The 25,474-nt window shown below is 40.5% G+C and overlaps 1 protein-coding gene across 1 annotated transcript; it reads right to left on the reverse strand.

Moving 5' to 3' along the window:
• Nucleotides 1-1,415: 1,415 nt before the first annotated feature.
• Nucleotides 1,416-20,454, reverse strand: Magt1 (magnesium transporter 1; the record flags this gene model as incomplete). Its single annotated transcript, XM_051178667.1, has 5 exons — nucleotides 20,254-20,454; nucleotides 9,837-10,006; nucleotides 4,419-4,536; nucleotides 2,012-2,152; nucleotides 1,416-1,556 (listed from the first exon to the last, which is right to left on the reverse strand). Coding segments are annotated over exons 1-5 (771 nt in total), but the record flags the coding sequence as incomplete, so codon positions are not given.
• Between the last annotated feature and the right edge of the window lie 5,020 nt (nucleotides 20,455-25,474).

The following is a 25,474-nucleotide window of genomic DNA, read 5'->3' on the forward strand; positions in this document are numbered from 1 at the left end:
TGAAGGGGGTGTGTCACTGTGGGTGAGCTTTGAGGTTTCAAAAGATTTGTGCCATTTACAGTGTCCTCTCTGCCTCCTAATTATGGATGGAGATGCGGGTTCTCAAACTGTTCCTTCACTCCACCATCATTAACTCTAGCCCTCTAAAGCTAAGCCAAATGAAAAGCTTGTGTGCTTTATCACAGCAACAGAAAAGCAACTAAAACAATGACCTAAGATCAATTCCCAGAATCCAAATAAATAAAGCTGAGGGCATGTGGTTGGAGCAATGGCTCAGCAGTTAAGAGCATTTGCTTCTCTTGCACAGTAATGACATTTGGTTCCCAGAACGTCCATCAGGCAGTTCACAACTTCCCATAACTGCAGGGGATCCAGTGCCCTTTACTGGCCTCCAGCCAACCTAGCTCAAATCAGTACGACACATTCTGAAAATAACAATGACAAACCCCAAGGTAGATGGATCCTGAGGAACAACACCTGAGTTCACCTCTGGCCTCTTCACATGTGAGCGAGCACATACGTCTATACAAATAAGCACCAGCATACACATTCACCAGAACAAAAATGGGGCTGAGGAGACAGCTCAGTGGGTTAAGAGTGCTTTCTATGAAAACAAGAGGACCTGAGTCTAAATCCCCAGTACCTAAAGCCTGGCATCCTTGTGTTGATGAACAGAGACAGACAGATCCCAAGAGCTTTGGCCAGCTAGCCTAGTCCAAATGGGGAGCTTCAGGCCTCCTGTGGCCTATGCATGGGCAGTTGTATGCATGTACATGTACATACACACACATACACACACCCCAAAAGCTATTTTTCCACATAGATAAAAGCTAACAGAACTCTGGGTGAGGGTCTGGAGAGATGGCTCAGTGGTTAAGAGCACTGGCTGCTCTTCCTAGAGGTCCTGAGTTCAATTTCCAGCAACCACATGGTGGCTCACAACCATCTGTAATGAGATCTGTCGCCCTCTTCTGGCCAGTAGGCACAAATACATGTAGAAAAAACACTACACATAATAAATACAACTTAAAAAAAAGAGAGAACATGAGAGAAACATGAATATTTAAGAATTGCATAGGGATTTGTATTTAGAATGTTAAAAAAATCCGATTCAATAAAAAAAATTCTGGGTGAAATAGTATATGCTTGTAATCTCAGCAATGGGGATATGGAGACAGGAGGATTTCTGGGGATCATTAGTGAACTCCAGGTTCAGAGAGAGACCCCCCCATCTCAAAAAATAAGTTGAAGACACCCAATGTCAATCTGTAGCCTACACACACACACACACACACACACACACACACACACACACACACACACGCGTGCACACACACAGAAAGAAAACCATAAAGGTAAAGAAAATAGATGATTAGGTTCTTTTTCAGTCAATTTTTCTTCTTCAATTCACTTACCAAAGCTGCAAAAGCCCATCCAGTTTTATTAAAGAGGAATTCCATATTGCTTCTTCGTAGATACACGAGTCCACCAATAACAGCCAGAAGCAATCCCAACATTAGGGGTCCAGCATAATTTGGAGGTCTAATTACCCTAATCTAATGGAAGGGAGAGAGAAAAACATTATAAAATATAAAATTTATTTTCTAATTAATAATAATAAAATGAAAGGAGTCAAAAATATATTTTCATGAAAAAATACCTTTTTAAAACCATTTTGCTCCAATCAAATAGTCTAAACTCTATCCTAGAAACAGTATGTAACAGGCATAGTATTATTTCAGTTAATCAAAACACAGTAACTTTTAGATTAAGGAATGTTTGCCAAGTACACACTTAAGGTCAGGAAAATGTTTTCTAGTCTGAACTCAAAAGGCTAAGACAATGTATTTTATAATTTTACTCTTTTTCAAGACGATTGTGGCAAATCCTACTTATGAAAGAACAACCAAATTATCCCATCTCAGTGATATGGAGGCAAAACCAGCTACGATCCCCAGTTCAGATTCAAAGAGTGTAAAAACATAACTTTTTGTAAAGTGGGGAAACTTACATTGACATCAGTTCTGTCTGCGATCCACCGGGCAATCTGTTCAGCTGAAAACCCTCGCACCTGCAACTCATATGTATCAGCCCGTTTGGGCTTTCCTTTTGGAGGAAAGTTGATAAAAGTTGGAGCTGAATTCATGTTTAGCTGAATAAAGAATAGATCATGGAAACATAAGTTACCAAGAAAATAATCTTTTTAAAGATTTATTTATTATGTATACAGTGTTCTGCCTGCAGGCCAGAAGAGGGCACCATATCTCATTTTAGATGGTTGTGAGCTACCATGTGTTTGCTGGGAATCGAACTCAAGATTTCTGGGAAAACAGCTAATGCTCTTAACCTCTGAGACATTTCTCCAGCCCCAGAAAATAGTAAATAATAATTTTAAAATTTAGACCTTTTTCTTTTGAGTTAGGGTTTTGTGCGTCATCCAGGCTGGCCTTGAACTTGCAATAATCCTCTTGTCTCTGCTTCCTCAGTGCTAGGATTAAAAGCATGGATCACCATGCCTGGGAGAAATTTAGGCTTTTCACATACATGAAGATCATGATTATATAGTTGAAATTTGTCTAAGGAGAGTTGTAGAGCAGTCTTTCAAACACAAGGTTACCTGTGACTATAACAATTGTACTTTATTATCCAAATAGAAACTTCTAGATAACATACAATTTTTCTCAACTTGAATAGGAAGTTTCCCATACCAGATATTTTCAGTTTTCAGTGATTCTCTTAAAAAAACTTTACATTCATAACATTTAAAATTATTTTATATAGCTATAACAAATTCATGATACTAAAATGGGAAGAGTTAAGGTTAAAGGGCTGTTTGAGCAATACACTGAGTTAACGACAAGCTTGGACAACTTAGTGAGACTCTGTTTTGAAATAAAACACTAGACATGGGGTCACATTCCTGTAACCCCAGCATTGGGGAGGCAGAGGCAGGTAGATCTTTGTGAGCTGGAGGTCAGTCTGGTCTACAGAGTGAGTTCTAGGACAGCCCCCTCCCAACTGCTATGAGTATAGGCACAAGTTACTGTCCCTGGCTTGTTATTTATATATTTACAATAAAAATATGTATAAGTGGAATTCCCTGAAAAACAAATCCTCATAGGACAAGAACACCTGAGGGGAGATGTCATTCTGTAAACATGTTTCTCATATTGGTTAATGAATAAAGCACTGTCGGCCAAAAGGAAAGCAAGATAGGTGGGACTAGGAGACAAGGAAGAGAGAGGAAGTAGTAGGGAGGAGATCCAAGATGGAGGATGGAGAGAGAAGAACCCCAGCCCCCCTCTCCGGTAAGATAAGACCACGTGGAAGTACTTAGATTAATAGAAATGGGTTAATATTTAAGACAGAGATAGCTGATAAGAAACAAGTAACAGGCCAACAGCTTTATATCTAATACAGCATCTCTGTGTATTATTTGTGGCAGGCGGTTGAGACCAGACTAGCCAGGGGAAAAACCTATTCCTAACAAACACCCTTCTGCCAAATAAGGTAATTACCCGGAAGACAAGGCTGCAGTCTGAAACAGAGATGATCTTGGGAGAATCAGACTGATCCCAAGCTACATTGACTTAGGATTGACCATCTTGATGAACCAGAACTGAGACAATGATCAGACAGCACCTTGACATGGCTGTTTAATTATACATACTTCTTTGCCCTGCCTCAATTCTTCTGTTTAAACTAGTCCCAATAGAGGGTGTCACTAATCATCTGTTCTTCCCACATTGAATAAATTCCTCTTGCTTCACACACACACACACACACACACACACACACACACACACACACACACACACACGTTTGAGTGTATATGTGTATAAGTTGTCAGATAGGGTGATGAACACCTATAGTTCCAACATTTGGGAGATGGAGGATGAAGGATTGGAAGATTGTATTCAGCCATGTACACAGACCATACCACCCAACAACAAACTTAAACGTGTGTAGCTGTTACTTGCTTACTACGTATTTTATTTAGTAAGTTGGCACTGGTTAGTACCTTTTCTGATTAATCAATTTTTGCTTTTAGTTCACTAAATAATCTCGCTTTTTACATTAAAGTATTTTTATTCAATATCTTAACAATCAGTTTTAGATTTATTTATTTTATGTATATGAGTGTTTTGCTTACATAGATATATGTGCACTACATGCATGGCTGATGCCTGTGGAGGCTAGAAGAAGGTGTCAGATCCCCTGGAACTGGAATGATGGATGGTTTTGAACTACAATGTGGGTGCTGGGAAAGAAACCCAAGTCCTCTGCAAGAGCAACAAGTCCTCTTAACCAAGTAGCCATCCCACCAGCCCCACTAGTTAACTTCTTGTAATCACTAAAAATGTATTTCACTTTATCCATACTTTATCCTGCATAAAAGAAGAAACCAAACATCTCACCATTTGAAATACATCAGAACCTTCATCAAAATCCACCATGGCAAAAAATATCCTGTTGGTAAACGCACTGGAGTATCGCCAAGAGTTTGCCAGAATCTGGAATTCTTCATCAGCTTGTCTGAATGCAGTACGATTTTGGGGGAGAAAAACAAACAAACAAAACACATTAGAAACCATTTTAAAACCAAAGCAGCTTATCAGCAGTAAAACAAAACCTAATTAACAGCAATTTTTTGTTGTTTTTTTCAAGAGAGTGTTTCACTGTGTAGCCCTGGGTATCTTGGAACTCACTCTGTAGACCAGGCTGGCTTCGAACTCAGAGATTCACCTGCCTCTACCTCTGCCTCCTGAGTCCTTGGATTAGAGGAGTGTGTCACCACTCATAGTGGCATTTTTTAGTAAAAGAAATAATATTAAAAAACTATTGACAAGTTGGGTGATGGTGGCACTCGGGAGGCAGAGGTAGGCCGATCTCTGTGAGTTTGAGGCCAGCCTGATCTACAGATTGAGTTTCAGGACAGCCAAGGCTGTTACACAGAGAAACCCTGTCTCAGAAAGAAAAAGTTATTGGCAAGTAAGTCAGATATAGTTGATAAGGTGAGAACACACTTTGTTTACATAAGAGAAGCCTCATATCTAAGTGTTAGAGGTCTCACCAGAAATTAGTAATTACATGACTCCATTTTACAATTTATACCTTTAGACAGTTTATTTTTGAATCCCTAAACAATTTTTTTTATTTTTTTTAAAGACTCACCTATTGCTGGGCGGTGGTGGTGTGGGTCTTTAATCCCAGCACTTGGGAGGCAGAGGCAGGCAAATCTCTGGGAGTAACAGACCAGCCTGGTCTACAAGAGCTAGTTCCAGGACAGTCTCTAAAACCACAGAGAAACTCTGTCTCGAAAAACAAAAATAAAATAAAATAAAGACTCACTTATTTAATGTGCATTGGTGTTTTGCCTGTTAATGTATTTCATGTGAGGGTGCTGAATGCCCTGGAAATGGAATTATAGACAGTTGTGAGCTGCCCTGTAGGTTCTGGGAATTGAATCCGGGTCCTGTGGAAGAACAGCAAACTCTGAACTACTAAGCCATCTCTCCAGCCCCTCAAAACAATTTAAAAATTTTTTCTAATATGGGTTCACACTTATGTAGCCCTGGCTATTCTGGTCACTCTGTAGACCAGGCTGGCCTTGAACGCACAGAGATCTGTCTGTTTTTGCCTCCTGAGTGCTTGGATTAGATGCTCATGTCACCACAGCTAGGCTTGAAAACATTTTTGGCAGTCACTGAAAAAACAAGTCCAGCTAACCCTTTATAAGCTGTGGGGGCTTTCCGCCCTTTAGTGTTTTGTTTTGGCTTTGTTTTTGTTTTCCTAGAGATAGGGTTTATTTGTGTAGCCCTGGCTGTCCTGGAACTAAAGGACTAAGGGATTTATTTATATGCATGTGTCTGTGTGGGGGTGTGTGCATGTGAGTGCCAGCGCCCACTGAGGCCAGAAGCATCAGATCCACCTGGAGCTGGAGTTAGGAGGCTGTGAGCTGCTGGGCCTGGGTTCCTGGAACTGAAATTGGGTCCTCTGCAAGAGCAATAATGGGCTCTAACTGCAGCATTCTCTCTCCAGTTCAAGTGGTGCTTTCACTTTCAGTTTTTAAAACAGGGTCTTGCTATGGTGCTCAGTCTAGACTCACACTACAATTGTAGTCTCAAATGCTCCTTCTGTTTTAGACTCATCAGGAGGAAGGATTCTGGGCATATATGACCATACCCAGTGTCCACACATTTTTTTTTTTTTTTGCTTTTGGTGCTGGGGGGTGGGGTTGAATCCAGGATCCCACTCATTCTAGGCAGGAATATAACAACTGCCCCTAAGTCTCACAATTTTGAGACCCTAAATCAACAGGCAGAGAAGATCTAACAGCCTACCTTAAAAATCTAAAGTATGTAGCCAGGCACAGTGGCACAGGCCTGTAATACCAGTGCTCAGAAGGCGGAGATGGGAGGGCTGCCACAGTTAAAAGCCTGCCTGCTGCCACAGCAACTTTTAGGCCAGCAAGGGATACACAGTGAGACCCTACCTCAACTTTTAAAAAAAAAATTAAATAAAATCTGGAGGTCGAGATGACTCAGTCAGTAAAGTGCTTACCTTGAAAGCATGAGGACCTGAGTTCATTTCCCAGAAGCCACGTTTAAAAGGTAAGGGTGGTGGTGTTCTTATAACTGCAGCACTTGGGAAGCAGAGACAAGTAGATCCCTTAGACTGGCTAGTTAGCTAGCCCAGCCTAACTAGTGCACTCCAGGCAAAGGAGAAACCCTACTTCAAAGGAGGTAGACAGCATTTCTGAAGATGACACCCAAAACTGTCTTCTGGCCTGTACACTCAAGCACACACATGTGCCTGCACACATATGAACACAATGCACAAACCCTCACACATACTCTGAAGCAAACATGCTATCTGGTAAGTAAAAATACAATCAGATTAATTGATATAAATGACAAAAACCTAGAGACTTGAGACAAATTAAAACCTTGAGTTATCCTTGAATTTTCCTTTCTTTTTTAAAATTTGATGTGCATTGGAGTTACAGACAGATATGAGCAGCCATTTGGGTGCAGGGAATTGAAACCAGGTCCTCTAGAAGAGCAGTCAGTGCTCTTAACTGCTTAGCCATCTCTTCAATCCCTGAATTTTCCTTTCTTTTCTATGTTTTCATTTTAAAGACCTGTTTATTTACATGTTTTCCCCATATATATGTCTTTACCTTATTTTTTTCAATCTTTTGGGATTAAGTCTAAGTAACATAAATGCATAAACTTATCTATTTATCAAAGAAGTTTTGGGGTTCTAGTGTTGTTGTTTTATTTTTGTTTTTTGAGACAGGGTTTCCCTATGTAGCTTTGGAGCCTATCCTGGACCTAGCTAGCTCTTGTAGACCAGGCTGGTCTCTAATTCACAGAGATCTGCCTGCCTCCGCCTACCAAGGGCTTGGATTAAAGGTGTGTGCCACCACCACCTAGATAGAAAACATATTTTTCATCCATGATAAACTTTAAACTACACCCTCTTCTGTCTTATATATATTTTAATGGTGGAGATTAAAGCTAGAGCCTATATCAATTTGACAAGCACAAATCTATTATTTAAGTTTTGTTCAGTATCCCATTCTTCAACTGAACATAAGAAAATCTTTCTGAATGTCTAGAGATGAAATTATGAGACAACAATGAACACATTTACAGCATAAATGTTCAAGCCTTGCATTGTCTAGCACATTCCTGATGAAAAGCTATTTGGAGGAGAAGGGATGGTTGTGTTGTAACATGATGGTGGCATAGAGACTAAGCCAACTAGCCTATGGTCCAGTAGCAGACTAACACCCCAGCAAACCATTTTGTAGCTCCACAGACACATAGCTGGAAGGCTCTACTCTGGAAGACTTCCTCTCACACTTCTAGTCCCCCTTATACTTCTTCCTCCTTTTATAGGCAATGAATTGGCTCTAAACATTTAATAAGGGCTGAGGCTGGAGTTATGGCTCAGTGGTTAAGTTTGTTCTTCTAGAGGACTTGGGCTCAATTCCCAGCACTTATATGAAGGCTCACAACTGCCTATAATTTCAATTCCAGGAGACCTGACATCCTCTTCTGGCCTCTGTGGTCCCTTCATTCAAGTGGTACACAGACACATATGCAGGCAAATACTCATACATGTACAATGTATTATGTTTTTTAGAGACCAGGTATGTTTCTCTGTGTAGCTTTGGCTCTCCTTGAACTCACTCTGCAGACCAAGCAGACCTTGAACTCAACAGAGATCCTCCTGCCTCTGCCTCCTGAGAGCTGGGATTTAAAGGTGCGTGCCACCACTGCCCAGCCAATTGTTTTAATTACAAAAAGGGCTAGCGAGTTGACTCGGTGTTGCAGAGAATCTGAGTTTGGCTGTACGCACTCATAACAGGCAGTTCACAACCACTTGTAATGGAAGATGTTGGTCTCTAAGGGTACCTACATTCACATGCCAACTCCTCTGAGCCAAGTCATCAGCCCTTGAAAGGGATTTTTACACTTTTTCATTTAAGTCCCACCTGCTCTCTACCTATATATAATTAAGAAGGAAACTAAAGGGGCTGGAAAGGTGCCTCAGCGTTAAGAGAATGTACTGCTCATGTAGAGGACCTAAGTTTACTTTCCAGCACCCATGTCAGGTGGCTCACAACCACCTGCAACTCTAGCTCTAGGACTATCAAATGCCTTTGAGGGAACCTAAACTTAGGCACACATACCTCTACACAGATACACGTAATAAAAATCAATAAACAATAAAAATAAGGTTGGGTATAGTGGCACATGCCTTTAACTCTAGCATTTGGGAGGCAGAAGCAGGTGGATCTCTGCGAGTTCAAGGCCAGCACAGCTTAGATATCAAGTTTCAGGGCAGTTAGGGCTGTACAGGGAGACCCAGTTTAAAAGAAATACTATTTTAAAAAATCCTCTTTTAAGGACTAATGAGTTGGCTCAAACATAAAGGATCTTGCTGATTAGCCTTACAATCTGAGTTCAATTCCTGGGATCTATATGGTACTGGGAGACAACCAACTTCCACACCTGTCTGCTCTCTGACTTCAATATACTTGCATAACATGCAGGTGTACACACATACACACATAAACACACACACACACACACACACACACACACACACACACACACACACCTAAATCCCCTGTAACAAACTTTAACTCTACTTCAGAAATATAACATCTTCAGTCTGAAAGCACTCATAACACAGGGCTGGGAGGTACTCAGTGGGTAAAAGTACTTGCCATACAAACCTGTTGACTTGTACTCTATCCCTGGAATCTAGGGTGGAAGAACAGAATTCACTTCTGAAGGTTGTTCTCTGGCCTCCACATGTGCACAGTGATACGAATGCCCTCACATATAATAAATATATGTAAAGGCAACTAGCATATAAATTGGTTATCAATTCAAACAGTGGTTCTTTGATTTTAAATAATTCATGATAGCTACAATATTTTATCCTTTCTTCCCTACCAACATGTACAACCAAGACTGGGGGCCGGAGAGATAGATGGCTCAGAGGTTAAGAGCACTAGTTGCTCTTCTCAAGGTCCTAAATTCAATTCCCTGCAATCACATGGTGCCTCACAATTATCTGTAATGGGATCTGATTCCCTCTTCTGACATGAATGAAGACAGAACATTGATATACATGAAATACATAAATACATTTTTCCAAAAATAAACAGTAGTATCATCTGTTATTATATACCCCCCTGAATAAGGCATATGCTTTGTTAACAAACCTACTGCACAAATTTGATTCTCCTGAGATAGAAAAATAGTAAAAACCAAAAAGTTATTTAATTGCAAAGTGGAGATGAAAGATCATACTTGCAAACGACACATTGTCTATGAAGTTGGAGAGCAGTGAACATGACGATAACAGAGTAATTTCTTGGTGGAGCTTTAACAAGGCGACGGAACTTGTCTCCATTCATTCTTATTACAGGTCTTTTATTAGTCCATTCCATCAGCTGACTAACCTTCTCAGATAACACCATCTACAAAAGACAAAATGGAATATTGTGAATATACTCAATTTAGCATTTAAGGTTGGGTTTAGCAGATCTTGTTTATAATTGCAGCTACCCAGAAAGTTAAGAGGATCTCCTGAGCCCAACAGCCCAAGACCAGTTTGGGCAACATAGAAAGACCCTAACCACAGTCAGGCATTGGTGGTGCACACCTTTGATCCCAGCACTCTGAATGTAGAGGCAGGTGGATCTCTGTTGACTTCGAGGCCAGCCTGGTCTACAGAGTTAGTTCCAGGACAGGCTCCAAAGCAATACAGACCCCCCTCCCAAAAAGACCCTAACCTTAAACACAACAACCTTAAAAACAACAACAAAACAAAACAAATGAACAAAAAAGCCAAAAGAGGTGTGGTGGCATATGCCTATTCTCCCAGCACTCAGAAGGTAAAGGCAAGTTCATAAGTTTGAGGTCAGTCTAAGATTCCTAACCAGTATCTAAACAACAATAAAGAAAAAACAGCTGGACCTGTATTCTTAGCAATTGGGAGCAGAAGCAGGTGGATCTCTGTAAGTTCAAGATTAGACCTTGTCCACAATGGTGACAAACCTTGTTTCAGAAAGAAGTGTTTGGAGTGGGGGAGTCTGCAGTAGCAGGAAAAATACAATCAAACCAAAAAGTTACTTTAAAGCTGACAACCTGGGTTTGATCCCAGGAATCTACTTGTCCTCTGAGCTCCACACATGTGCTGTGGTACATGCATGCTTGCACAATGAAATAAGTAAATATATGTTAAAAAAAGTTCCTTTAGCAAAGCCACTTTCTTTGTATGTATGTGTGTGTGTGGGGGGGGGGGGGGGGTAGGGGTTGAGACAGGGTTTCTCTGTGTAACAGCCTGTCCTGGAACTCACTCTGTAGACCAGGCTGGCTTCAAACTCAGAGAGATCCATCTGCCTTTGCCTCCCAAGTGCTGGAATTAAAGGTGTGAACAAGACCAGCTTGCAAAGTAAACTTTCTTAAACCAAGCCTACCAAGGAGAGGTACCGGTAGCTCACAACTTCCTGTGATTCCAGTTCCAGGGAATCCAATGCCCTCTGGCCTCTTTAGTCACCTGCACACGTTTGCACACATGTGATGCACATAAACTTATTCAGGTACAGAAACATATACATTAAAGTAACCTAACTAATCTTTTTAAAAAATAAAATATAAATCCTATGGGGAAAAAAATTGAGACTGGACCTGATGATACTTTTTTCTTTTCTTTAAGATCTTATCTGGCAGCTCAGACAGGCCAGAAACTTGAAATCCTCATGCCTCAGTCACCTGAGTACCAACATTCCATGGTAAGCCATCACAACTGACTCAATATTCTTTCTTAAAAGTTTAGTATTTCCTAAGATTTAAGCTGAGGGTGATGGTAAAGGAGGAAGAGGATGAAGAGTTCAAGGTCAGCCTCACCTACATAGAGTTCCAGGCCAACCTGATTTATATGACACACCTTAAAAACACCAAAAGTTTTAAGCAAACAGTAGACTTTAAAGTGCATTAGTTACTATTTAATAATACATAAAATAATGAAACCTTTTGCTTGTCAAAGATTCTAAAGAACATTGGACTGAGCCACTGGTATGTTTTGGGGTTTTGTTGTTGTTGTTCTTTCCCTGAAACAGAGTTTCTCTGTGTAATAGCTCTGGCTGTCCTGGAGGGTTTTGTTTTTCTTTTTGAAACAGGGTCTCATATAGTTCAGAATGGCTTCAAATTTGAGATGATTTATCTACCTTAGTCTACTGAGTTATAGGATTACAAGCATGAATTACTCTGCAAATCCAGAGTACAGCACTTTCAACAAATTATGCTTTCATAAATGAAAACCTTAAAGAATTCAAAAACACACTTTACTTAGGGGCTGGAAATTTAGGTCAGATGGTAAGTTGTTTCCCCAGCATGCACAAGGCCCTGGGCTTTATCTCCAATACTACATAAATCAGGTATGGTGGTGCATGCTTGTAATTCCAACACTTGGAAGGTAGAGGCAGGAGGAGCAGGTATTCAAGTCCACCCTTGGAGGCCACTCTGGGCTATATAAAAACAAAAAAGCAAAAAGAACTCAATACCTCTATACACCCTTTACTAAAATAAAATACAGTGGCATACACTACTGGTAGAGAAGGTACTATGATAAGGCCCACTGTAGCTTCTTTTAATGTTGTATTTATTATTCAATAAAGCTCAGGAGTCAAATATTAGGAAATAAACCTGATTTACAGAGCAACAGATGAAAAAAATCACTTCACCCTCTTCTCCGCCTTTCCAATCAAAAAGACGGAGCATCTTTTTAGCTCCTCCTTATTCTCTGCATCCTTCTATCTCCTCTGAATCTGCCAGAAAACTATGGTCCACTTCATGGGCAGTCTTGGAGTGAAAACAAATAAATCTCCTGCAACATTTCCATTTTGTCTAAATAAAAAGGAAAGGTTTTAACTCTAACATATATATAAACTATATACGGTAAGGACAAAATGGTATTAGCTTTAACAAAATGGAATTATATACAATATAAACAATTATCAAGTAAGGAATACAGTCACAATGTACACTCCATTAGTATTTGACAAATACAAAGAAAATACACCATTATTTTTCTTACCTTGGTGAGTCCAAAGTTTTGTATCTAATTCACTTTCTATCATAACTAAGGAAAACTGTAACTATAATTAATCTTCAACTTCATCAGAGACTTAAGAAGAAGTACAGAGCAAGCAACTTCCAAAACTATAGAAATGGCAGAGACATGTGTCTACCTAGACAGTCACCCCAAGCTTCCTCTGCAACACTGGGGTATCCATCTTCTGCCTACAGGCCAAAAATATCTGACAGAATTTTGTGAAGCACCACATTTTGAAGGACCGTCTACCTTAGCAAAGTTTGACAATCGCCTTCTTTTGTGTCCTACTTGTCTAATTTGGACAGCACACTGTCAGCAGGCGAGGCAAGGGCAGTTTCTTGACCAAATGGCTAGTTTTGCCACAAGGAAAGCAAACTCCATATGAAGTAAACGGGTGCTGCCAGAAGCAGATGTGTCTCAATGTCATGAAAAGCCTCACGTTATTAAAATATTTTAAATGCCATATTCTGTAGGTTTCTAAGTGTTTGAAGAACATCTTTCTATCTAAAACAGATGTTTGACCTTGAAAACATACCTAACATGACTGTTACAGATGACTAATATTAAATAAAAATTGTTTTTAAAAATCCATTTTTTTAAAAAGCTTTTCTTTTTTGGGGGAGGGCGTTCAAGACACAGTTTCTTTATGTAGCCCTGGCTGTCCTGGAACTTGTTCTGAATATGGGTCTGGTCCCAGAGTTACAGAAATCCTCCTGCCTTCACCTCCCAAGAATGCTGGGATTAAAGGCATGTGCCACCACACCCAGTCTAAAAAGACAAATTTTATTTAATTTTTTTTTTTTTTGTGTGTGTGTGTGTTCGTGCTTGTACACAAATCAGTGCAGGTGTCCAGAGTCCAGAATGGCGTGTGGGATCCCCTGGAACTGGAGTTACAGGCAATTATGAGCTGCCTATTGTGGAAGCTGGGAACCAAATTAAGGTCCTCTGAAATAGCTGGAAGCACTCTTAGCAACTAAACCATCCTTCCAGTTCAGAAATGTTAACACCTTAATAATTATTTTTATCTGAGATTTTTCTTTGAAAATGTGCATAAGTGCTGTGTCTGCATATGTGTATGTGTACTATGTGTGTGCCTCATACCCTCGGAGATAAGAAGAGGGCATCAAATTCCCTGGAACTTAAATTAAAGGAAGCTAGGAGCTACCATGTGGGTGCTCAGAACTGAACCTGGGTCCACTCCAAGAGTAAGTGCTCTTAACCCCTGAGCCATCTCTCCAGCCCCACATCTTAATAATTCCTAGACACTTCTTTTACATTTGTGTCTTCTCTATTACTCTATGGGTATTTTCAACGGTTTATTCATGTATTGTATTTATGAGTGCTTTGTCTGCATGTACACCTGAACACTAAAAGAGGGCATCAGATTATATTATAAATTGTTGTGACCCATCATGTTGTTTCTGGGAATTGAACTCACAAGCTCTAGAAGAACAGAGCAGCTGGGTAACCTTGAACTTTACTATGTAGACAAGGCTGGCCTTAAGCTTACAGAGATCCTACTGCTTCTGGCTCTCAAGTCCTGTTGTAACAAGTATGCACCACCACACCCACACATATTATCTCTACTAGCTCTAGTAAAGAAGCCTGAATCTTAGCCAGGCAGTGGTGGCACATGCCTTTTATATCAGGGCTTGAGAGGCAAAGTAAGCAGAGGCAGGCAGAGCGAGTTTCAGGACAGCCAGAACAAGAGAAACCCTGACTCGAAAGATCAAAAGGAGAAAAATAATTCTTAACCACTAGTAATTCTGTCACTACCATCTCCCAATGGTAATGGAATACAGAAATCCATTACCATTCAGAATTAAAACTAGTTCTGTCATTCAAACTATTTGAATTTCACAAGCATCACCAATCTGAATTCTAAAACATATCCCCTTCCTTTCTTCAAAACCTCAATTGTATCTCTGTTGTAGTTCATCAGTGCTTACTCATTTAAAAAAAAAAAATCTTGTCTTTAGCCTTCCTACTCATTTAACTGGTTAACTGGTTTTCAGCAATACGTTTAGAACTCTGTCCTTCAATTAAAACTGAACAGATCTGGAAACATAACTGGCAGATAATTACTGAAAGAGACAGACTGTTAGCAGGGAAGAGAGCATTTTTAATTCTTTTACCATCTGCTCCATTCTCAGTCTACCTACTTCCTAAACATAGCTCAAATTCATCCCCATCTCTTTCTTTGATGCTTTTTTGTGTGTGTGTGGGGGGGGCTATCTCATTTTTGTAGCTGTTTTGTTATTCTTATGTTTCTGTAATAGATACTGTCCACAGAACTACAAGGGTTACAGCTGTGGTATTTCTTTAAAAATTATTTTTCAAGTCTTATTTTATTTCATGGGTATGAGTGCTTTGTTTGACTGTGTGTATGTGCACCACACATGTGCCTGGTGCCCATGGGGGTCAGAAGGTGGTGTCAGCTACCCTGGAACTGGTGTTTCAGATGGTTGTGAGCCACCATGTGGGCCCTGGGAATCAAATACTGGTCCTCTGCAAGAGCAACAAGTACTCTTAAAAACTGTGTCATCTCTCCATTTGTGATAATTCTGTGTCAGTTTTCAAAACCACATTACAGAATCCAAAAGATTTTCAAGTGGTAGCTTGCCTAATAAAAGATGCAGGTAATTCATGGCCTGGTGGTGTGGCAAGTGCCTTTAATATCAGCACTCAGGAGGCACAGGCAGAGGCAGATCTCTGTGAATTCGAGGCCAGCCTGAACTACAAATTGAGTTCTAGCATAGCCAGTTGTCACACAAATATACCCTATCTCGGAAAAAAAAAGATAAAAGATAATTCTTTCTGAACTCACTTTATTTGAAAAAAAATGAATCACAAAAAGATGCACTAAAGAATTGGTTGTAGAGCATGGAGGCAGAGGGCTTACCTAGCATGTGCAAGGCCTTAGGTATGAGCCCTGTAACCAAAAGAGCAAAACAGCAATTGAAAACCATCTATTCATAGAAGAAAATGATCACATATATTTTATATTCCAAGTAGTGTATTAGAAAACCCATTAGACAATCTATGGACTGAGCTCATCTCATTTAACTTTCACAAAAGCCAAAATAATGGGGATTTCCCCCAATCTGCTGCTGCTGAAAACAAGACTCAGCAACTTGCTACAGTTCAGTATGATTGGATTAAAGCAAATCCTCTTTAAAATATGACTTTTTTTGAGAACCGAGAAACAGGAATACAGTCATTCAAACATCATGATCATTGTTTAAATCACACTTTGCTATTCTTTTTGCATTTATCCCTTTTAGGACTAACCTAGAGGCTGGGGAGATGGCTCAGAGGTTAAGAGCACTGGCTGCTCTTCCAGAGGTCCTGAGTTCAATTCCCAGCAACCATATGGTGGCTCACAACCATCTGTAATGAGATCTGATGCCCTCTTCTGGTGTATACATATAGGCAGAACACTATACATAATAAATAAATCTTAAAAAAAAAAGATTAACCTAGGTCACAACAAAAAATAGTAGAAAAAAAAAAATAAAAATAGCCTGGAGTTGGTGGCACACATCTTTAATCCCAGTACCCAGGAGGTAGAGAGGCAGGCAGATCTCTGTGAGTTCCAGGCCAGCCTGGTCTACAGAGCTAGTTTGAGGACAGGCTCCAAAGCAATACAGAAAAACTCTGTCTCAAAAAAAAAAAAAAAAAAAAAAAAAAAAAAAAAAAAACAAAAAAACAAAAAACAAAAAACCAAAACAACAAAACAAAAAACAAACAAAAAAATAGAAAGCAACATCAAGTAAGAAATATAATTACCTTAGCCTGTACTGAGGACTGAATTCAAGGCCTTAAGCATGCTACATAAACATTTTACCACCAATCTCTATCTTTAGCCTTATATTTAAAAATTTTGTCACTGGAAGATGTAACTTAGTGGCAGTGTTTATCCAGCAAGCATAAGGCCCTGGGTTCAAAACTGTTTTAAACTGGGTATTCTGGCTAGTTTTTTAATCAACTTGGCACAAGCTAAAGTCATCAGAAAGATGGAAGGAAGCCCCAGGTTATTTCCCAGTACTGCAGAGGCTAGGTGTGGTCTATGTAACCTAGGCCCCAGCCTCTCAAATGATGGGATAACAGGAACAGACCACCACTCCTAGATTCATTGACACAGAAAGAAAATTTGTGTCTACATTTAAGATGCTCATAATTTAATGAGAAAGGCTGATATACAAATCATGTCAGTATCATGTGCTACAATCATGTCAATTTATGTTGCCTTAGGATCAGGGAATGTTCAAGACTTACAGAGTTGGAAACAGGATCACTGATGCACATGTAATCCCAGCACTACTTGAGCTAGCTCAAGTTCAGTGTAGGCATGAGACTCTAAATCAACATAAAGAAAAGGTGGTTAAGGAAAAGTTCCTCCAGCAATGTAATGCATGTGGAGACATTTGTACAAGTATAGAAGATCAGGAAAGGCAGATAATTTAGTATACCTGATATAGAAAGAAGGCTTAAGAGCTGGTAGTGGGGCTCACCTTTAATCCCAGCACTCTGGAGGCACAGGCAGGTGGACCTCCATGAGATCGAGGCCAATCGAAGCCAGCCTGGTCTACAGAGAGAGTTCCAGAAGTCAGAACTACACAAAGAAACCCTGCCTCAAAAGACAAAAAAAAAGAAGAAGAAAAAAAAAAAAAAAAAAGGGGACCGGAGTTCAGACAGCCCACAAATGCCTGTAACCACATCTCCAAGGGAATCTGACATTATCATCTGGTATCTGCAGGTACTTCTAGACACATGTACTCACTCACTCATACAGACACACATACAAAACTAAAACAAAAATTTTAAAACAAGGTTTTGGCTGAGGATGTATTTAGTTGGTAGTACTTGCTTAAGAGTACTTGCTGTTCTTGCAGAGACAATTTTGTTTCCCAGCATCCACAAGGTAGCTCACAACTGCACTGCTCAACTGCCTGTAACTCTAGGGTCAGAAGATCTGACACCCTCTCTCTTTCAGTCTCTGGTGAAGATGGAATTTTAGTTCTGCCTGGTTCCACAGCTTAAATAAGCACACTGAGGTTTATATTAATCATAAGCTGTTGGCCAATGGCTCAGGCTTCTTATTGGCTAGCTCTCTTAATTATTAACCCATTTCTATTAAACTATGTAGCTTACCCCTAATGCTCTGGCATATTACTCCTTATGTGGGTACATGGCATCTTCCTGGCGGCTCCTCTCTGCTTACCTCTTCCCAGCATTCCCCTGGTCTGGTAGCTCTGCCTATACATCCTGCCTGGCTACTGGCCAATCAGCATTTATTCATCAACCAGCAAGAGAAACATATATTCACAGCATACAGAAGGACATCCCTGATCACTGTGGACACTGCATGCATGTCACACATGCATATGTGCAGGCAAACCACTCAGACACAGAAAGATTTCTTTTTAGTTGTATGTTCTGTGTATAGGTTTGTGCATGTGAGTTAGGTATGGGCATTAGTTCAGGTGCCCACAGAGGCCAGAGAAACCATATTCACTGGAGCTAGAGTTATAGGTGGTTGTAAACTGCCTGACATGGGTGCTAGGAACTGAACTCAGGTCCTCTGCAGAAGTACTGCATAACACTGAGCTAACTCTCCAGCCCCCAAAATGAAAAACAGCTAAAAAGGTAATAAACTTGTCTGTTTCCCAGGTTGTGGTAGTGCATGCCTTTCGTCTCAGCACTTGGGAGGAAGAGGAAGGTTTGAGGCCAGCCTGGTCCACAGACTGAGTTCCAGGACAGCCAGGGCAGTTACACAGAGAAACCCTGTCTCAAAAAACCAAAAACAAGAAACCTGTCAGCCTGGTCTACAGAGCAAGTTCCAGGCCAGCCAGGGATACAAAAAGAAGCTCTGTCTCAAAAAAAAAAAAAAAAAAAAAAAAAAAAAAAGGATAAATAAATATAAATTAAAATAAAAGTTAAAAGCCTGGGCAACAAGTAGTGGTGGTGCATGCCTTTATGCCTTTAATTCAGCAATTGGGAGGAAGAGGCAAGTGGATCTCTTGTGTTTCAGGACAGCCTGGTCTATAGAGTGAGTTCCAGGACAGCCAGGGCTACACAGAGAAACCCTGTCTTAACCCCCACCTCCCCAGAAAAGAATCCTGTGCTGATAAGGCACATCCAGGACAAGAGAGAGAGAGATAACTCATGTTAAGAGATTTTGATGCTTCTGCACAGCACACAGGATTGGTTCCTAGCCCCTACATGGCAGGCCACATCTGTCTTCAACCATAGTTCCAGGGGATTCCACATCCTTTTGGGGCCTCCATGGAGGTGGTGAGCATACATTCATGAACCAAATAGTAAAAAACATAAAAAAGCCATCCCAATTTCTTGGCCTAACACAGAGACTGCTCACTAGATCATATCTTTGATAACTATACTTTTTTTTTTTACTTTCCTCTGCCACCTTCACTAGTTCAATGATTTAATTTACTAGCTTTTCATTTTTCAAATGGGCCTCATGTAGCCCAGACTAGTCTCCAACTCACTTGGATGACCCTGAATTCCTGTTCCTCTTTCACTTCAGTGTTTTGAATGTAGGCATGGCCACCATGCCAGGGTTGGCTTAGTTTTTAGTCTTATAAAATAATTCAAATACTCAGATACAAAAATTAGTTTATTTACTGATTTAACTTAACAGCTGTAATGTTTAATGGGCATTTCAAAAATGTACACATATGTTTTGTGTACAAGAGAAAGTGCAGAATGCACAGGAAATGGCATTGGAATGAAGAGCTTTAGTCTACTTTAACTATAGTAGTTAACTGTGTAAACCGAAGGGTTAGTTTTCTGTACCAGAAAATTAGGGGATATAAATAACTATTACTAATTGTTAGTGTTTTAAAGCTCTAGGAGTATAAGGGTCTACGTTACAAACGTTCAAATATACAGTGTTAAGAACCACTTGTTGAGACTGCTCAACATCAAGTTTCAAAAAAAAAAAAAAAAAAAGCTGGGTATAGTGGCTCACACCTGTAACCCCAATACCTGGAAGGCAAAGGCAGGATTGTCATGTGTTTGAGGCCAGCATGGGCTACATAGTGCGAAAATGTTTTAAAAATAAAATTAAGCAGAAAGGAATACTGTATGTTTTCTACATCTCAAAATCTGTCTGTTCTACAAAGGGACAGCATGGGTTGTCAGTGTGCTCATTCGAGTCGGTCGATCATACAGAACACAGCTGAGCACTCTGATAAGTGGGCACGAAACTGGCATCATCTCACTCATCTACTCCTGGGATGACAAGACAGACAGCTCTTACAACACATCCGAGGGAGCTCCAGGGTCGACAACAGAAGCTTGCAATATACCCTCTGGGTAGTAAATTGACCTGAACTCCAGAGTGTCACAACTTGTACTTGCACATTTCCCAGCTGATGGAAGCCAGCTGGTTACCCGCTCCAGCCTGCTTTTGGATTCGAAACCCTACAACACAAAAAGTTACAGCTCCCGCTTTTGTGAAGCCAACTTCCTCCCAAAGACGGAATCCAAGTCACGCCTAGCACATATTCCGGGGAAGGAGTGAGCTGACCCTCTCTATCCCCAAGCCGGGAAAGTCCCTGCCGCTGGCAGGCGCCGCCTCACCTCCTTCTTTCTTTGGGCAGAGGCCGAGGGAACCCTGGAAACGAGCAGCAGAGCCACCGCCGCGGTCGCACACACACACCAGAGCCACCTCGGCGAGGCCATGTTCGCTGGTCTTCCTTGGCCGCCTGGCGAAACTTTCTTCCAGCAAGGTTCGAGGGTGGGGCATGAGAACCGGTGAACAGAACCCTTGCGGCTCCCCATTGGCCCAGCTCAGCCCTGCAGGGCGAAGCCTCACATAACGTCACACGCAGCAGACGCCCGCTAAAAACCGGCTCGCTTCCGATTGGTTCCAGGAAGCCAATAGGGAAAGGATAATCTGGAGGTTTCTTACTGGTCTGCTAAAAAAGACTGCACCGCCCTCCTTTCGTGGTGCGTAAAGACGTCGCGGTTAACAAATTTCAACGCGCTTGCGCAGCTGTGAAAGGATGCGCCTTTTTTGCGGGAGGGGGGAGTTGGGGAACGTTGTATAAAATGATTTGTTCATTTAAAAATGGACTCATCCTTCAGAAAGCGTTCATTTAGGATTGTTTGAAATTCGAGTCGGTCTAAGTAATGCAAGTCTCCAATCGGGTTTGGAATGTGAAGGCAAGAGCACTAAGGATTCAAGCTCATCTTTGGCTTCATTGTCAGGGTTCCAGGCCCACCTGAGCAATTAAGATTGTCTCATAAAAAAGAGAGAGAGAGAGAGAGAGAGAGAGAGAGAGAGAGAGAGAGAGAGAGAGAGGGAGAGAGGGAGAGGGAGAGGGAGAGGGAGAGGGAGAGGGAGAGGAGAGGGAGAGGGGGAGAGGGGGAGAGGGGGGGAGAGGGGGAGAGGGGGGAGGGGGGAGAGGGGGAGAGAGGGGGAGAGAGAGGGAGAGAGAGGGAGACAGGGAGAGAGGGAGAGAGGGAGAGCGCTAGGTCTCACCAGGCGGTGGCGCACGTCTTTAGTTCCAGCACTAGGGAGGCAGAGGTGGGGGCTGATCTCTGTGAGTTCGAGGCCAGCCTGGTCTACTGAGCGAATACTAGGACAGCCTCCGAAGCCACAGAAAAAGCCTTTTGTTGTGTGTGTGTGTGGGGGGGGGCTCATAGTTTCTCACAACCAAATTCTTAGCAGGTGGGAGGTGGAAATGGAGGTAGGAGGATTAAACAAACCTTCAAGAGTTCCAGTCTAACCAGGACTACAAGGCATCTTAGATCAAAAAACTTTTTTTTTTGGTTTGTTTGCTTGTTTTTTGAAACCTACTTATTTAGTATAATATTCTTGAACAGTAGTTGGAGAAAAGTCTCAACTGTTCTTGCAGAGGACGCTGCAAGCACCCACATGGCAGCTAACAACGGACCAAAGCCCTAGTTCCAGGGGATCTGGTGCATTATACTGTTGCCCCCAAGAACCAGGCACCACACCTGATGCACAATCAATTTTCTTTTTTCTTTTTTTTTTTTCTTTTTTTCTTTTGGTTTTTCGAGACATTGTTTCTCGATGAATAACAGTCCTGTCTGTTCTGGATCTTGTTTTATAGACCAGGCTGGCCACAAATTCATAGATCTGCCTGTCTCTGATTCCTGAGTGCTGACATGAAAAGCATGTGCCACCATAGCCAGGCATTTTTTTTTTTCTCTTTTTTGAGTGCATGCATACTGTTTTGCAAATGGCTGTTCCCATTACCCAGGTTGAGGTGCACACAATTGCCTGCAACTCCAGCTATTGGGGCCAGGATTTCATGGCCTCCTCACACATCTGCTCTTGGTGCAGATACCAAAAGAAGCACAAACATATGATTTAAAATAATAAAAATTTAAAAATATTCTAACCACGTGTGTTGGCGCATGCCTTTTATCCCAGCCTCACTCATCCCAAAGGCAGAGGCTGGCAGATCTGTGAATTCGGATTTTGCAAATTGTCCTCTGATCTCCATATATGTACAGTATACAGGTGCCTACACACACACACACACCACAAATACAAATTTTAAATTTTATTTATTTATTTATTGCCATTTTGGCAGCACTTACACTAAGTGCGTAACCACACAAAGGCAATTGCTATGGCCCCTAAAAAAGTTTTTTTTTTTTTAAATTTCTTAGTGGTATTTTAAAATTCTTCACTAGAAACTTAGAGTACCAAGAGGGCTTCACAGACTGCAATGCGTTTTTACTAGTTAATTTTGTTGGTGCGAGCAAAAGGAAGATTGTGAAGAAGCATTTCCCTCTTTTTTAGATCTTTAGCGGTCTCAGCCAGTTTTCATCCGACATCTAACAGTCTTCTATAAAATGAAAGCTAATGCTTCACAGCTCAGGGTGCCTCTGGTTTTTGGTCCAGTTATGTTTACTGGAATATAGAGGATTATAAAACTGAGGTGCTTCACTAGAAAATAATAATACTCCCAAGAAGGAAAATCACAAGTAACAGCAAAATAAAATCAATCTATTTATAATTTGGATTTATTTATTTTGCAGTGCAAGGGATTGAATATAGGACCCCATTCAAGCTGGGCAAGTATTTTACCACAGAGATAAACCCCAAGCCCAAGTTGCATTTATTTTAAGGGCATGGAACATACTTTGTGATTACTCTTTCAGGTCCCACTGGAAAGCAAAACCCTACAGAATTATTCCACTATTTGGAGAGTTAAGGAGATGTGGGTTGAAAGGAAAGTAACTTGTCTCAATGTAAAGAGAGGGAATAAAATGACCATGGTGGTGCATACCTGTAATACAAGCACTCAAGATATAGAGGCAGGAGGATCAGGGGTTCAATATCAGCCTGGCTACACAGGGAATTCCACCTTGAGCTACAAGAGACCCTGACTCCAGAAAATGGAAGAGAAAGGACAGAGACAGAGAATGCAATAGCCACATATGGTGGCACATGCATATAATTCCACCACTTAGCAGCCTGAAGCAGGAGAATCACATGTTTGAGGCCCACTTGGGTTACATGGTGAGTCTCAGAAGAGAAAAAAATGTGAAAATAGCATATGAACAAATTAAGCTGGCCCTCATAGGGCAGCTTAATTCCAGCTACTCAGGAGGCTGAAGCAGGAGGATTGTAAATTCAATGCCTGTCTGGACTACAGAGTAAGTTAACAGCCAATGTGGGCAAATTAGTGAGAGCTTCTCTCAAAATTTAAAAATGGTTAAATTAAAAGTGTTGCAGTTCACATCTATAGTCTGAGCTCTTGGGAAGCTGAAGCAGGCAGATTGCTATGAGTTTGAGATCAGCCTTGGCTACATACTAAATCCCAAGCCAGCCTGGGCTACAGGATGGGATCAAGTCTCAAAGAAAGAAACAAACACATAAATAAACAAACAAGCATACCAAAATATGCACAAGAGTGGTCAATATATATATACATATATACATACATACATACATACACACACACACACACACACACACACATACAGAATCACCAATGAGCACAAAACATGCTGGATGAAAGCTTGATTCAGAACAAGATAGTCACAAGTTACTCTCTTTTTTATACACACCCTTCCTTTCCCCAAAGATACTTTGTAATAACATAGGGACAGCAGTGACTTTAAAGTGCAGAAATCTGGAGAGCAGTGCTTTGATTAAATGGTTAAAGTTCACACTATGAATAATGTGACATGTTGAGGTTGTATACTTTCTGATAGGATACTCTAAGAAGCATGGCTTGGTTTGTATGTTATTTCTCTAATCATGACACTAGCTAGAGAAGCTAACAGAAAAATGGCAAGTTCCAGGTCAGTCTGGATTATATGGTGAGTTGTAGCCAGTGTGGGTTCCATAGTGAGACTTTGTCTTACAAATACTTGTGTTATATAGTTTTCTTGCCAGATGTACATAAGCTGAATGGAATCACTTGAAAATAAAAAGGCAAGTTAATACAGCAACAGTGTATACGTTTCAAAAATATGTGTGCACAGACATGTGGTGTTATAAGCATCATTATCAGTTCTAACATTTATAATTGCTTCATCTTAATCTTGATCTGAGCAAGATTATTTTAAGAATTCTGCACCTTACTCACTTCATTTGTAAAACTTAGACAACAAGCTTACCACTATGGAGAAAAAAAAATAATGCCAGAAAAGACAAAGAAAGGCTGAAAAACAATAGCTTTTTAAAGGCATTCCAAAGACATATGATAACTAAATTCAATGTTGAGGTTTAGACTGAATTCTCCATAAAGACCTTGGGAAAACCTGGTGAAATTGGAATATAAGCTGTATTATATCAGAACTTTTCTCAATTTGATAACTATATTGTGATCATACAAGTCATATATATATATATATATATATATATCACATATGTACATATATGAAAAAGACAAAACACAGTGTCCTGTTCCTCTAATATTTTATTATGAAGTTATTCAAATTGGAGAAAGATTAAATCAACTATACTGGAAAACTCACCTCAAAGGTTCTAGATTTATTCAATATTTCATTTCATTTTCCTATTTGGTGACAGGATCTTATGAAGCAAAGGTTTTGCGGTAGAGGATGGCCTTGAACTTTTGCTCTTTCTGCACTCACCTTCTGAGGATGGAAAATAGATGTGCATCTGGCTAGCAGGTTATTTATGTTTCCCTTTTCTTTTTTAATTTTTGTTTTCCTTCTTTTCTTTTTTGGGACAGGGTTTTTCTATCTAGCACTGACTGGCTTAGAACTAATGATGTAGCCCAAACTGCCCTTGAACTTGTAGGTCATCCTCTTTTCTGTTTACTAAGTGTTGTGATTACAATAAACCGTGCAATATCTGTTTTTAAAAGCATTTAATTTTTTAAAAAAATTATGCATATGTCTGTATCTGTCCATATGAGTGCAGATGCCCTGGGAGTCCAGGAAACAGGTGCTGGATCCACTGGAGTTAAATTTGGAATTCTTCTGCTGCACCATCCTGAGTGCTGGGATTATAGAGTATGCCACCACACATGGCTTTAAGGATGTGCCTGGTTCGGGGTGCAGGGTCTTGAACATAGGGTTCCTAAACGCTAGATATGCACTCTACCACTGAGTTATTTATTTATTTAATTAGTTATTTATTAGTTAGTAATTTATTTAAATGTGTATTGGTGTGAATGTGTCAGATCCCCTGGAACTGGAGTTACAGACAGTTGTGAGCTGCCATGTGGGTGCTGGGAATTGAACCTGGGTCCTCTGGGAAAGAAACCAGTGCTCTTAACCACTGAACCATCTCTCCAGCCCCCATAGGAATGTTTTTTAAAAATATTTTTTTTTAGAGACAGGG

The sequence above is a fragment of the Phodopus roborovskii genome, unplaced genomic scaffold, assembly GCF_943737965.1.
Source record: "Phodopus roborovskii unplaced genomic scaffold, PHOROB, whole genome shotgun sequence".
Taxonomy (NCBI): domain Eukaryota; kingdom Metazoa; phylum Chordata; class Mammalia; order Rodentia; family Cricetidae; genus Phodopus; species Phodopus roborovskii.